Source organism: Lolium rigidum, chromosome 3 (genome assembly GCF_022539505.1).
Source record: "Lolium rigidum isolate FL_2022 chromosome 3, APGP_CSIRO_Lrig_0.1, whole genome shotgun sequence".
Classification (NCBI taxonomy): domain Eukaryota; kingdom Viridiplantae; phylum Streptophyta; class Magnoliopsida; order Poales; family Poaceae; genus Lolium; species Lolium rigidum.
This window is the reverse complement of record NC_061510.1, coordinates 199579188-199592975: the sequence shown is the minus strand read 5'-3', so window position 1 is coordinate 199592975 and position 13788 is coordinate 199579188. Positions and strand designations below refer to the sequence as shown.

General features: G+C 41.9%; 1 protein-coding gene and 1 pseudogene across 1 annotated transcript; both read right to left on the bottom strand.

Annotated features, from left to right (window-relative positions):
- Positions 1-2184: 2184 nt before the first annotated feature.
- On the bottom strand, positions 2185-6171 carry LOC124698832 (annotated as a pseudogene).
- Positions 6172-6401: 230 nt separating this feature from the next.
- LOC124698831 (probable prefoldin subunit 2) lies at positions 6402-9693 on the bottom strand. The gene is made up of 2 exons (XM_047231247.1): positions 9564-9693; positions 6402-7139 (listed from the first exon to the last, which is right to left on the bottom strand). Exon 2 carries the CDS (start codon positions 7088-7090, stop codon positions 6647-6649), a length of 444 nt encoding a protein of 147 aa, XP_047087203.1. The 5' UTR covers positions 7091-7139; positions 9564-9693; the 3' UTR covers positions 6402-6646.
- Positions 9694-13788: the final 4095 nt, after the last annotated feature.

Sequence of the window (13788 nt, the reverse complement as noted above, 5' to 3'; positions counted from 1 at the left end):
ATATAGGCTTTGGACTTTTGAGTTCTCATACTACCTAAATAAATACATTTGCGGGACAGAACGTAGATAAAAAAGGTTTTGACCAAGAAGTGTCTGTTTTCGCAATTCAGATAGAAAAGCCAAACAAGAGGACTATCTCAAGCAAGAACACTTGCCATGTGAATTGTGGGTGTAGGCAATTTGTTTATACTGACTTTTCTATTTCTCATGCAGCTGGTAAATAAGCATCTCCACATGTCAATTGTAACAACCAATTTGATCCTCACAACTAGATTCATGCAACTACAAAACGATAATAACAACTTAATTGTATCGGGAGAAAAAACAATTTGTAAGTTCTTATAGGTCGACGTTTTAACAAAATTGCATATTTCTACCCAAAATTGCAAAATTCGTGTTTTAACAACGTTGACAGCTCGACGTTGCCCCGCCCCCGTGTAAGATGTTGGATCAGATGTGTGTTGGACTAGAGCCATGGATCCCTCATGGTGGATTTTTTTTTGAAAACCACCAACTTAATCTGTGGATTTAATCTTTAAATTTAACTAATATGGGCCCCCTCCAATGTATTTTACATGCAATTGACACCCCTTGTTGTAGTTTCCTGGCTTCCTCCCTGGTTGCTAGATGGTGAAGGAAAGAGATGGAGTGGTGTTGCATTTTCCAGGTCGATTAAAAAAAGGTTAGACTAAGAGGTTCCTTTTTTCACAATTCAGATAGAAAAGGCATACAAGAGGACTATCTCAAGCAAGAACACGTGGCATGTGGATTGTGGGTGTACGCAATTTGTTTATACTGACTTTTCTCTTTCTCATGCAACGGGTAAACAAGTATCTCTACAGGTCAATTGTAACAACTGATTGATCCTCGCAACTAAATTCATGCGGCTACAAAACGATAATAACATCTTAATCGTACGGTGACAGCCGGAGAAGAACAATTTCCAAGACAACCTAACTATTCTCATAGATCAAAATACGTATATTTGTACCCAAACACGCAAAGGTTGTCTTTTGGCAACATCGATGGCTCGACTGCCGTCCCCGTGCAAAATGTTAGATCACATGTGAGCTGCTGGATGGTGGAGGCAAGAAGTGGAGCGGTGTTGCATGTACCATGCCAACAACGACGGGTCTCTACGGTGTATCATGATTTAATAAAGATATTTGAAGGTTTTAAATTGGATGATCCGATTTTAAAGTCAAATGTCAAGGCTAATCTCACAATGTTATTAGTTATTGAGTTACCAAATTCGTTTGGCAGCATGTTTAGCTAAGTTTTGCAAGCACTATAACTATCTACCAGTGAGAGGTGTATCCCACTATTTTTGTTTTCGGTCCAAATCCATCCTATTTTCAATTTGAATCAGTAGCATTCAAATCCGAAACCAGGCAAAATCCGCTCCGATCCAAATCCAAGAAAAAAAAATATGGTCAAAAATACTATTATGGTATAAGTAAAAATTGATCCGATCTGTTTACACCCCGTCGAATCAGATCAGGCACGCGCGTGCTGAGTGATGATGCGTTCGGTTGGATGATTTCGGGTAAGGGTAGCTTTCGCGTAATCCCATCATCGGTCATCCCCCGATAGCGGTGCCCGTGGTAGTGGTTTCGGTTGGCTGGTTGTGCTGCGCTGCCGTGGTCGCGGGCGGTGCGGTGGTCTCCAGCATTAAGTGCCACTCCTGCCCGCCGACCGAGCGGAGGATGGCTGGCCGCCGTTGATCTGCGCTATGGCATGGTTCCCTGTCAACGTTCGATGCACGACTAGCTTTTATTTTAGGGAAAAGACTGGATCAGTCTGATCTTTCTACGGCCTCGCTTCAAACTTTTTCTACAGTTTGTCTTAAACTCCAAGCGATTGGGATTTCACCAAGATTAATTTTGCTGCTGATTGATTACCAACCAGATTACTTTTCCAGTAAAATCAGGGCTAGGAAAGCGAAAGGTTCTACATTTTCCCGTTTGAAACGTCATCTTACAGTCTTGACTTGCTCAGGTCCTACTTTACAGGCATATTTTATACCCCATCCGTTCCGGAAAAAAAATGTCTCAACTTTGTCTAAATTTGCACGTGTCTACATACTAAAACACGTCTATATACTACGCATGTAACAAAAATCTTCACCATACAAAAAAAAAACATTATCTAGACAACTTCACATATTCTGATTTCAAGGCCAGCTGACACCAAAACACCTTGACCTTCTATAATCAATAAAAACGAACATGCAGTCTACATAACAGAGCCAACCGAGCCATGATGGAATTTATTCGACCGATTGTTGTAGCACTGTGCGGAAAATAAACAACTCAGGATGCGAGGTTTTAATGCGACGGTAGACCTGAATCATTTAACAGTGATTTTCACTCTCCAGCTAACGAACTAACTGATGTTGCGTATGTTTAAGACGGCGCAGGAGCCAGCAAGACGCAACCATTCCTCTCCCAGCAGTTACTTCTCTGGTGGCGATGTCAGCTGCCTTAGGTTGAACTTGGCAAGCTCTTTGTATCTCTCCACCACACCAATCATGCATATAGTCTGCTCACAATTCAAACAAATGGTTTATCAGAACCTCAGCTGAGACCATCTATCTACTAAAAGCTACTATAAAAAGTGATCTCATGTGTGTTCTTTGTAAGGTCGGCAATCATTTGTATTTAGTATGGGTTTGGAAATAGAGAAAGTGCTTTCACAAAACATAACACTAGGGATTTGAGCAGCAACTAATATGAATTTTAATGACAATTGTAGTACTATAAGGTTTTGTTGACAAAGCACTTTCATAAAACATAACAATAGGCATTCGAAAGAAATCCAACTGTATTAAAGCATTTACCTTGGCAATCTGGACAATAATAGTCTTGTCAGGGTTGCTGAGGTCAACTTTGTGAGCTTGAGGTATAGATTTTGCTACTGCATTTATAATTTTCATTCTATCGATTCCCGTGTTTGACCTTGCTTCATATAGCACAGCAAACTGCGAACAATGAAACAAGTGAGTAAGGAACCATGTAGAATTTTGGACAGGAAAACAACAAAGCAAACAACTCCTATTTGGGCAATTTGCATTGTTCTATAGAAACAATGCATGCCCTAATAAATGATGTCGGTTACTGAAACTGCCTGCAATCGCTTGCTCATAAAGTGTGGCATATTTGTGCTAAACTTTGTGTGGTCCTACTTCCTGCACTTCCTTTCGGATGATGAAAGCAAATAAACTTCTTTGGGTCACTTATATGACGGATGAATGGCATTTAGATACTGATTATGTAAACATTGCATTTGGTCTGTACTCCCTCCAGTCCAAAATATAAGGTATAAAGCCTTGACCTAAGTTAAAAGTTTACAAAGTTTGGCATGGTTAATAAAAAAAAATCAACATCCACCGCATCCAATAAATACACATGAAACATGATGCTGATATTTTTCAATGAACATGGTCAAAATTAGAAAACTCTGACTTAGGACTAAAATAATTAGGACTTAGAACAATGTAATTTGATTATATTTATCTATAAGCAACAACACCCTATATGCCTACTCATGCAAGACAAAATATACCGTAGTCCTACTGCTTTGCCCTATGTTCTTATACCAGACCACATAACAAGCAAGGAGCAGGTTACCTTATGCCCTGAAGCAGATTCTTTGGGGAAGTACTTTTCAACAAGTGGACTAATGGCTCTTGTTATTTCCTCTTCTGAAGCATAACATACCACCTCAGCAGGGCAAACCCTCAGAAGAAACCTAGAGTACAATCAAGATGTAAGTCTATAAGCAAGAAAATAACTGCACACAACATAAGAAATTATGTCTTGAAATATGAGACTTAGTGAACAAGGAATGATAGATTCCAATAACATCAAATATGAACCTGGACATATGTTTGCGAGTTGAGGCAGCCGAAGACATCAAGTTTTGTACAATCTCAACTGGACCAGGGTCTCCGTCTCTTTTGTGCATTTGAATGAAGATGCAACCATTGCAACCTGAATCGACGCTTGCAAAAAGCCTCTGTTTCAAGTATAGTGGTTTTCCATAGTGAGGCAAAGAAAAATATAATGGGACTAGTATTTTCTGCATTTTCTCATACTAATGAATTGTTTCTTGAAGGAGCAATCATGTGCTGCGCAAGATTCTGATTGTCAATTTATCAGAAAACAGTTGCTAAAATGAGAGGTGTCATATATAATTCAGTCGTCAAATAAGTTTTTCTTGTCAAAATTAATTGCTAGGTGTACTTAAGAAGTTATACATAACTGCACAGGGATGTGGTAACAAGAATAAAACAAGTAGCAAAGAATAAAAAGTTAAATACTACGGTATGTCAGTATCAATGAATAAATAGTAAAATACTGAAACTAATTACTACTGAACTGAAATACTGAAATATTTCTATCCACAGCAAGACGATCTCCAAATTTAGGGCAAGTGCAAGAAAACAGTGTGTTTTAGATCTTAAGCACAAAAACATTTCAATGTCCAGCATACATAAGATATGGGGAAAGGGATGTGGAGAAGCAAGGATTTTATGAGCATCCCCACCTCGGTTCCAAAATATAAGGTGTATTTTGACTGTCGACAACTGCCTAGGAGCTATGAATAAGAATTGCATGTTTCCATATAAAAATATTGTAAGATATTTATGGTGTAAACTGTACCCAGAATATATGTTAAGCACGTCTGACCAAATTTAGTCATTTGCATAACTTTATATGGACTACTATCTAACAGAACAAACCACCTTCTGGCTTTCAAAAAAAAGAACAGACCACCTTCTACGTATCTTAAACTGTAACTTAGCTCAAAAAGCAAACAAACCTTTTTCCTGTCTCCCAGTTGTTTCAGGTCCTGATCAATTAAATCATCAATAGGTATGTCCTTGGACGCTTTTGGTAACCCAATGGACTCTTTTGGTTTATCACTGGTCTCTGCTAGTTTCTCAGTGGACTCTTTGGTATGTCACTAGTCTCTGCTGGTTTATCAGTGGACTCTTTTGGTTCTTCAATGGCCTCAGTTGGTTTATCAGCAGGCTCTTTTGGCTCTGTCTGCTCAGAAACCGGGGCATCTTCCACACGTTGCTTCTTTGGTGCTGATCCATCAGCATTTTTCACCTGTTCTTCATCGTCCTTGCTGGTAATTTCTGAGTTACCAAGTACCTCTTGTTGCTTCTCAGATGACTTGGCTTCACCTTTTTCTGCATCATTTCCATTGCTGGTCTCCTTCACTGAATGATCTGCATCCTCGTCATCAGAGGAATCAGAATCGTCAAACTTTATCTTTTTGTTCAACGGTTTGTCAGGTATGATCTTGGACTTGTCAGCAAACCCTTTCCCGTCGACCAGGTCTTCGTAAAACTGCAGATCCAACAACCGAGAATTGCATATCAGCCAGCATATTTTGGCAAGAAATCAACCAGGCAACTTGGCAAAGTATCATCGTTTCCCTTGACACATGGCACAAATAAACATACAACCCTTGCCAGAACAGAAAGGAAAACATAATTGTACAACTTATGGTTAGTTTGTTGCTATATGAGCGAATCACCACCATCTTCCGGAAAAAGTATACCAAGGCTGTACATACTCTAGACAGGAAGATTCCAAGTTTCAAATACAACTACATTACAAGCCACAGTTCAGCAAGCTGCAGTCGTGTTTTTCATTTCAATCAGTCTTCGCATCAATCAACAAGAAGTAAACTGTCCCGCCACAGTAAACAAGTAACTACACTAAACACAACATAGCACTATCAGCGATCTGAAGTGGAACGAATCCCTCCAGCAGCTTCTAATTAGAAGTGACTTGCGGAATTAAGAACCCACACGAAGTAGCACACGTGCTACTCCAACATGGCAATACGACGAACAACTACTGAAGTGTGAACACGGCGTCTTACGGTGTCCAGCAGGGAGATTGCCTCGCGGGTGGCCTGTTGCTCGCGGCCGCCGTCGCAGGTGATGAAGAAGCCCTGCACGCCGGGGCACAGCGGGTACGCGCCCTTCCTCACCGGCTTGCCGTGGGGGAGGAACTTGCGCTTCCTCCCCTTGGTGTCGCCGCCGGCGTTGGTGTTGGGCTTTCCAGCGGCGGAGGCCATACTGATCTGGAGGCTGCCTCGGGGTTTCTCTAGGGTTTCTTCTTCTCGTCTCCCTGGCTGCGTATGAGCGTCGGGAGGGGATTCGGGAGTGGCGCTGAGCCGGACACGCCAAGATCGTACGGTTATTATTAGTTCACCTTCGTGCACAGCACCCGTGCATATATAGATCCAACTTTGATCGGGAAAATCCACACTATTTTTCTCGACGAATTTTGGTATATGAACAATGCAAAACATTTCAGGGTAGCAAAATTTCTACGGAATTCATCTTTGAACCGAGCCATGACATCGTAAACAGAAATTCTGAAGCGCGACAAAAGAAGAACCACAGAAAGATACATAAGTCATTCTGCAATCATCGCAAAATCTGCAGTTACCAGCAAAGCTCTGATCTACTCTACTAGCATAATCTCAGTTTTACACACGAGGATTCAACAGTACTTCAGCGTAGCATGATAACCACACCCAGAAACACAGTGTGACTATATCGGTTGACATACAGCAAAAGAGCAATCTGATTTTGACAGAGAACTACTGCCACTATGCTCTACTGCCCCCCTGCGGGGCCAACAAGAACACCCTGTGCAGAGGCTTCCTTCATGGTGACATCTTCCTCGGCATTGCCGTCGCCCTTCCGGATCCTGATCTTGTACTTGAGCTCAAACTCGGTGATCTCCTTCTTTTTCTTCTCCAGCGCCTCCTTCATGCGAGAGACCACCTCCTCAAGGCCCTCCTTGTTGCGGTGCACCGCAGGCAGCACTTCCTTGATGGTCCTCTCCACCAGGACTCCACCGATCATTCTGTAGCATCGTCTTGTAGGGTCCAGAGGCTCGATTGCGCCAATCACGAGAGAGTGCTCGCTCACTTCCATCTCAAGCTCCGTGATCTTGGTGTAGAGTTGGTTCATTTCAGTGCGCATGTTGGCATAAGTATTTGCGACTACTTGCTCATTTATGGGTTCTTTGCCGTCGCCACCTGCTCTGCTTGCCATTTTCCTTGTGACTGAACTAGACGCAGAAAGATGTCACAACGAAAGAAACCTGCAAAGATAAAATGAAGATTCTTATCAGAATCAATAAAAGGGAAAAAAATCATTACCGTAACAAAAGCATACAGATAACTAACAAAGTGAAAATGTCTTGGGAGATAAAAGCGAAGCAAACTGATATTAGTCCTAACGCATAGATGCCAATTATCACTATGACTCAACACTCAACAAAAATACACTGCTGTAGCAAAACATTCACAAAGAGCATTAAGAGGCAAACATATCACTGGAGCATAGCAACAGCAAGCAATCTTGTGACCAATAGTTGGCAAGCATATTAAAGCAAAAGACCCTATGGAGTATTTCTCAGACCTTGTCAGTCACGAGAGAAAGTTGATGTTTGCACGGGAAATATATAGATTACCCAATCATAAACTTTATAGATTCTATACACCACGCTGACGTGACTAAGGTTGAGAGGTCGCTACAGAAACTATCAACCTGACTCAACTGAGAGGCAACAACTAGGTATTTTGGGCTACTTCTGCTGTTCTGTTCGGCCCAATTAATTATGAGTAAACCTGTTATGGCAGCATCTTCTATGGTTATATTCTAGGTCGTCATGATGAAATGGCAACCCTGTTTAGAACGAGACATATTGACACCTTTGCGGTTCAGGACTCAAGGATAATAAGAAGAAATATTCAGAACATGGATGAGCAATGTTAAGAAATTCATACAGGTTTCTGACCTAGTGAATGCAAACATGAATTCACCATTTGCTCCAGTGAGCAATTCTAATCCAAGCTATGCTGGCAACTGTAACATGAAAACCTTAACTTGGTCTAAACACAAAAGTCTTGCTCCGGCAGATAACAAGCTAGTATGCTACCACAGCCCATGAAAAAGAAAATTCATGTGATACTTTGAATTTACCTGTTTGCATTAGCAAGTCCGCCACTAATTAACCATCCAAGAAAACCATAGCCTGGAATGGACAGTCACAATTCTATTCCACTAGTAATTTCAGGGAACAATACAGACTTCACTGGAACTTATATAATTATATCGAACAAAAACAAAGTATCAACCCATAGATGACTATTTGGGAAGAAAGCTAATGGGCCCAAGTTTGGCACACATAAGCATCGTTAAGCAAGCCTATAATTAGCCGTGGAAACCCCATACACCCCTCCTGTGACCCTCAATATACCAGCAAACTGACCCCTCTCACCTAAATCATGCTGTAAAATTCAGATCTTAATTACCTCATAATCATATATGTGCGGCTAAACCTAATTCAAACAACCTCACACAAATAGGGTGGCAAAAATGCCAAGACTATCTGGTGAGTAGGTGCCCTTGGTTTGAGGGCAAGGGTGAGTGGGTTGGGATATCATTTTATTTTGGTTGGGTGGGTGGGTGGTATGAGCCAAAAAAATTGTTTTGTTGGATGAATAAGTAGTAGTTAGGCTTATCCAATTTCGTGATTGGTTGGAGGGGCGAAGGTGAATAGGTTGTTTTGATGACATCTGTGCTTCACATGGTTGTATTGCCCCCTTGTACATAAATCTTAGTAACAAATACTATTACAAATCACCACCTTCACCAACCGGATCAGAAACCTCATCCTAAACTTACTTCGGAATAGGTTCGAGAGCTTCCATTTCAATGTGTCTTTCAAAAAATCTTTGGTATGCCTTTTCCTGGTCAAAAGGTTTGTTTGGGAAAGCTTCTACATCTAGGGTTCAATGTCCCCGAATACCAATTGGAAAGCTACAAATACATACAACAATAATATTTAGTATGTGACAGAACTAGAATGCAATCTACAATGAAACCACGTTTAATTAAATGAATGCATACAGTACAAAGGGTCAGGTAGTTGGCTCATAATAGCTCATATGGGCAATTTGATAGGTTTATGTTGATTAAAAAAGGCTATTTCATTCTTCCGGTTGATATACACATACATCATAAGTAAATTATACAAGTAGCAGCATAAATTTCATCCAGCGTGAGACATGCCATTTTCTTGACACGTTAAAGGAGTAGTTATAGCAACTGATAAATTGAAGTATTTTGTTGAACATGGTAAAAAAAAGTATTTTGTTGAACTGAAGTCTCGTCATTATCCACCTGAGTGCTTGGCATTTGGCAATAGAGGAATAGGATAAGCGCGCCGCTAGGGCAGAGAGATGACAGCGCGCGAGGAAGCGAGAGGCGGAGAGGAGAACCAGCTCGCCTCCGGCTTAGAGAGGAAAGAGGGCAGACGACGCGCAAGGGAGAGGGAGTAGAGTAGCTCGCCGCCAGCGCAGAGACGAGAGAGGAGATCGGAAACATCATTGTTTCGCCGCCCGCTCTCACGAAATCGCCCACATCCACTTCCTCCGACGTTCTCCGATCAAGAATCAGCAGACCAGAAGATGACAATTCGAATACTATTTCGAATAAGTGGAAAGAGGATGGAGAGTACCTGCTGCGTGCGCCGCCTGATTCACTGCAGCCGTGCTGCTGCCTTCCGCCTCCTAGCAGAGACGTGTCGCCACCCGCCGGCCACCGCCTCTCCTGGCTCGGGTTTGGGACGTCGGAGTTAGGGTCGGCTCCTGGTCCTGATCCAGGCGCAGTCTGCGAGTAAGCAAGGCGAGTTGACCTGGCGGGCTGGGCCGAAAGGACTGTGGCGCCGATCTCAGCGCCTCATGAGTTCCTGGGCCGCAGAAAAGGATGCACGCCAAATGAGTTCCTCACCCTTGGCCCAACTGATTCTTCAAACAAAATAAACCTTGGCCCAACCATGGTTAGAGCATCTCGAGCAGAGCCCGTAAAAGTGCAAACCGAAAAATTCAAGTTCAGTCTTCCGAAAACGTGTTTATGGATCGCAAAACGGCTAGCGCAGTAAACTAAAAGAGAAAAAACGGAATATTCGAAAAATCATCTTCTTCACAAGAACTGTCCACGCCGCTGCCTAGATCTCCTCGCCCAGGCCGGCGGCCGCACCTCTAGCTGCAGCCGCGAGCTTGGGATTCAGGCGAGGACTGATAGGGCAAAGGTGGCCGATTTTTCGATGAGAGTATGATAGCGCCGATTTGTTGGTGGAGTTCGTGCTTGACGATCCGACTACACGTGCAAAGCTCGTGCGCCAATGCAATCGCTAGGACAATCTCCGGGAGTTACTGATCTTGCGAATGCACGATCAGCCTGACCAGCGAGGGTCTTAATTCCTACCTGAAATCGAGAACAAGTAAGAACTAAAGATGCAATCAGAATATTACGAATATAGATGAAAGCTTTATTGAAAAGGTGGGATTCCGAATAGTCGGTCTTGTTCTGGGCGTTGGCCTCAAAAGAAGTACACAAGAGTTGCGGCGATGGCTAACTTTGAATCTAATCAAAATCCGAGTCTAAACGTGACGGCTATGGGGGTATTTAAAGGAGGAAAAGGTGGGGTTTCGGCCAGCCATACATATGGTGGTCGAACCAAACCCTAGAAGGCCTTTCCCCCTTCAATACGGACTCTAAAAAGTGGTCGACTTAATTCCTCGTGAAAATAACATGGGCCTGGCCCAAAACTAAAGGTGACGCAGCACCATATTATGCTATGGACGAAATTATGAAGTGGGAAACTCTATATTTCTTCCATGTCTTCATCTCTTCTTATGGTGGCTTCAAAGTTCTGAAATCTCCACTTGCGGCGTCATCTTCAATCCTCAAATGGTTGCTGCCATCTCCTCCATGCGTGATCATGCTCCAATGCTTGTCCTCCTCATCCATGCTTGATCCATCATTCCTAAGAGTAACAAACATATCTGATTTAGGCAGCATCATATTCTCATGTATGTGAGAAATATTTCCAAGAAACGAAAGTACCTGATAGTTAAGTTGTTTGGCACGAGCTCGAGTGATTGGTCCTTGTATTTGTGTCGTTGTAGGTACAGCGGTTGTATCAAGAGATGGGATGTCCTCATCATGCCCCCCTTCTTGAATTGAAGTCGTCCTCGCCGAAAGCTCCTCTTCTTCACCAAAGTAAGGCTTCAAATCTGCAATGTTAAATGTAGGACTAACCGGACCCAATTTTGCAGGAAGCTCAAGTTTATATGCATTATCATTTATTTTCTCTAACACCTTAAAAGCATCATCAGCGCGTGGCATTAGTTTAGACTTGCGCAATTCAGGAAAACGATCTTTGCGCAAATGCAACCAAACAAGATCACCAACATCAAACACAACATGTTTTCTTCCTCTATCCCCAACAATTTTATACTTAGCATTCATGCGTGCTATGTTGTCTTTAGTAGTCTCATGCAATTTTAGTATCAATTCAGCACGGTGCTGTAGCATCCAAATTATTTTGCACGTAAGATGGTAAAGGCAACAAATCAATAGGTGCACGTGGTACAAAACCATAAACAATCTCAAATGGGCACATCTTAGTGGTAGAATGCAGCGAGCGATTGTAAGCAAATTCAACATGAGGTAAACATTCTTCCCATAATTTTAAGTTCTTCTTCAAAACAGCCCGCAGCATAGTAGACAAAGTTCTATTTATTACTTCAGTTTGTCCATCAGTTTGGGGATGACATGTAGTACTAAACAGCAATTTAGTCCCCAACTTAGCCCATAAACATCTCCAAAAGTGGCTAAAAAACTTAGTATCACGATCAGAAACAATAGTATTTGGCACACCATGTAAACGCACAATTTCGCGAAAGAACAAATCAGCAACATGTGTAGCATCATCAGTTTTGTGACATGGAATAAAGTGTGCCATCTTAGAAAACCTATCCACAACAACAAAGATATTATCCCTCCCCTTCTGTGTACGAGGCAATCCCAAAACAAAATCCATAGAAATATCCTCCCAAGGTACACTAGGAACAGGAAGAGGCGTATATAAACCATGTGGATTAAGTCGAGACTTAGCTTTTTGACATGTAGTGCAGCGTGCCACAAATCTCTCAACATCTCGACGCATACGTGGCCAAAAGAAGTGTGCAAGCAAGTACATCCTCCGTCTTCTTCACACCAAAGTGTCCCATCAATCCTCCTCCATGCGCCTCCTGCAACAACAAAAGACGAACGGAACCATCTGGGATGCATAGCTTGTTAGCACGGAACACAAATCCATCATTGAGGACGAATTTGTTCCATGTTCTACCATCTTTACAATTTAGCAACACATCTTTAAAATCAGCATCATGCAAGTATTGTTCCTTTATGGTTTCTAATCCAAAAATCTTGAAGTCAAGTTGAGATAGCATAGTATATCGGCGCGACAAAGCATCAGCTATAACATTATCTTTACCCTTTTTGTGTTTGATAACATAAGGAAAAGACTCAATAAACTCAACCCATTTTGCATGGCGATGATTCAACTTAGCTTGACTACGAATATGCTTCAAAGATTCATGATCAGAATGTATAACAAATTCTTTAGGCCATAAATAATGTTGCCAAGTTTCTAATGTCCGAACCAGACGCATATAATTATTTATCATAAGTAGAATAGTTCAGACTAGGCCCACTCAATTTCTCACTAAAATATGCAACAGGTTTGCCCTCTTGTAATAACACACCTCCCAAACCAATTCCACTAGCATCACATTCAATCTTTCAGAATCATGAAGGCGTCTTGTTGTGCATCGCCCCACACAAAGGGCACATCCTTCTTGGTAAGCTCATTCAGCGGCGCAGCAATGGATCCAAAATCTTTCACAAAGCGCCTATAGAAACCAGCGAGGCCAAGAAAACTCCTCACTTGTGTGACCGTCTTTGGCTGCGCGCCAACTTTCAATTGCCTCAATCTTGGCTGGATCAACTTCAATTCCCTGCGCAAGAACAACATAGCCAAGAAACGCAACTCGATTGGTGCAAAAGGTGCACTTCTCAAGATTACCATACAAACGTGCATCACGTAAAGCATTGAAAACAAGCACGTAAATGATCCAAATGTTCCTCCAAAGATTTGCTATAAATCAGGATATCATCAAAGTATACCACCACAAAACGTCCAATAAAAGCACGTAAAACTTCGTTCATCAGTCTCATGAAAGTACTAGGTGCATTAGTTAAACCAAAAGGCATTACTAACCACTCATATAAACCGAACTTAGTTTTAAACGCTGTTTTTCATTCATCTCCTAATTGCATACGAATCTGGTGGTAACCACTACGCAAATCAACTTTAGAGAACATAATAGAACCACTCAATTCATCAAGCATATCATCTAAACGAGGTATAGGATGACGGTATCGAATGGTAATATTATTAATAGCTCTACAATCAGTACACATGCGTGAAGAACCATCCTTCTTAGGTACCAAGATAATAGGGACAACACATGGACTAAGAGACTCACGAATGTAACCTTTATCTTGGAGAACCCGAATTTGTCGCTGAATCTCTTTGGTCTCTTCAGGATTGGTACGATATGGTGCACGGTTGGGCAGCGCAGCTCCTGGAATCAAGTCAATCTGGTGTTCTATCCCACGAATAGGTGGTAATCCAGGTGGAACATCTTATGGAAACACATCAATGAATTCCTGCAAAGGTTAGCAACCGCAGGTGGCAAAGAAGGAGGCATATCCTCAAATTAAAACAGAACTTCTTTGCATATAATAGCATAGCATTGAGTAATGTTCACATCAAGTTCAGCAATATCAGATTTGCTAGCAAGCAAACAAGGATTTTTCAAACGAATTTC

Coding starts and splice junctions, on each gene's coding strand:
- LOC124698831 (XM_047231247.1), bottom strand. CDS start 7,090: ATGGCAAGCAGAGCAGGTGGCGACGGCAAAGAACCCATAAATGAGCAA.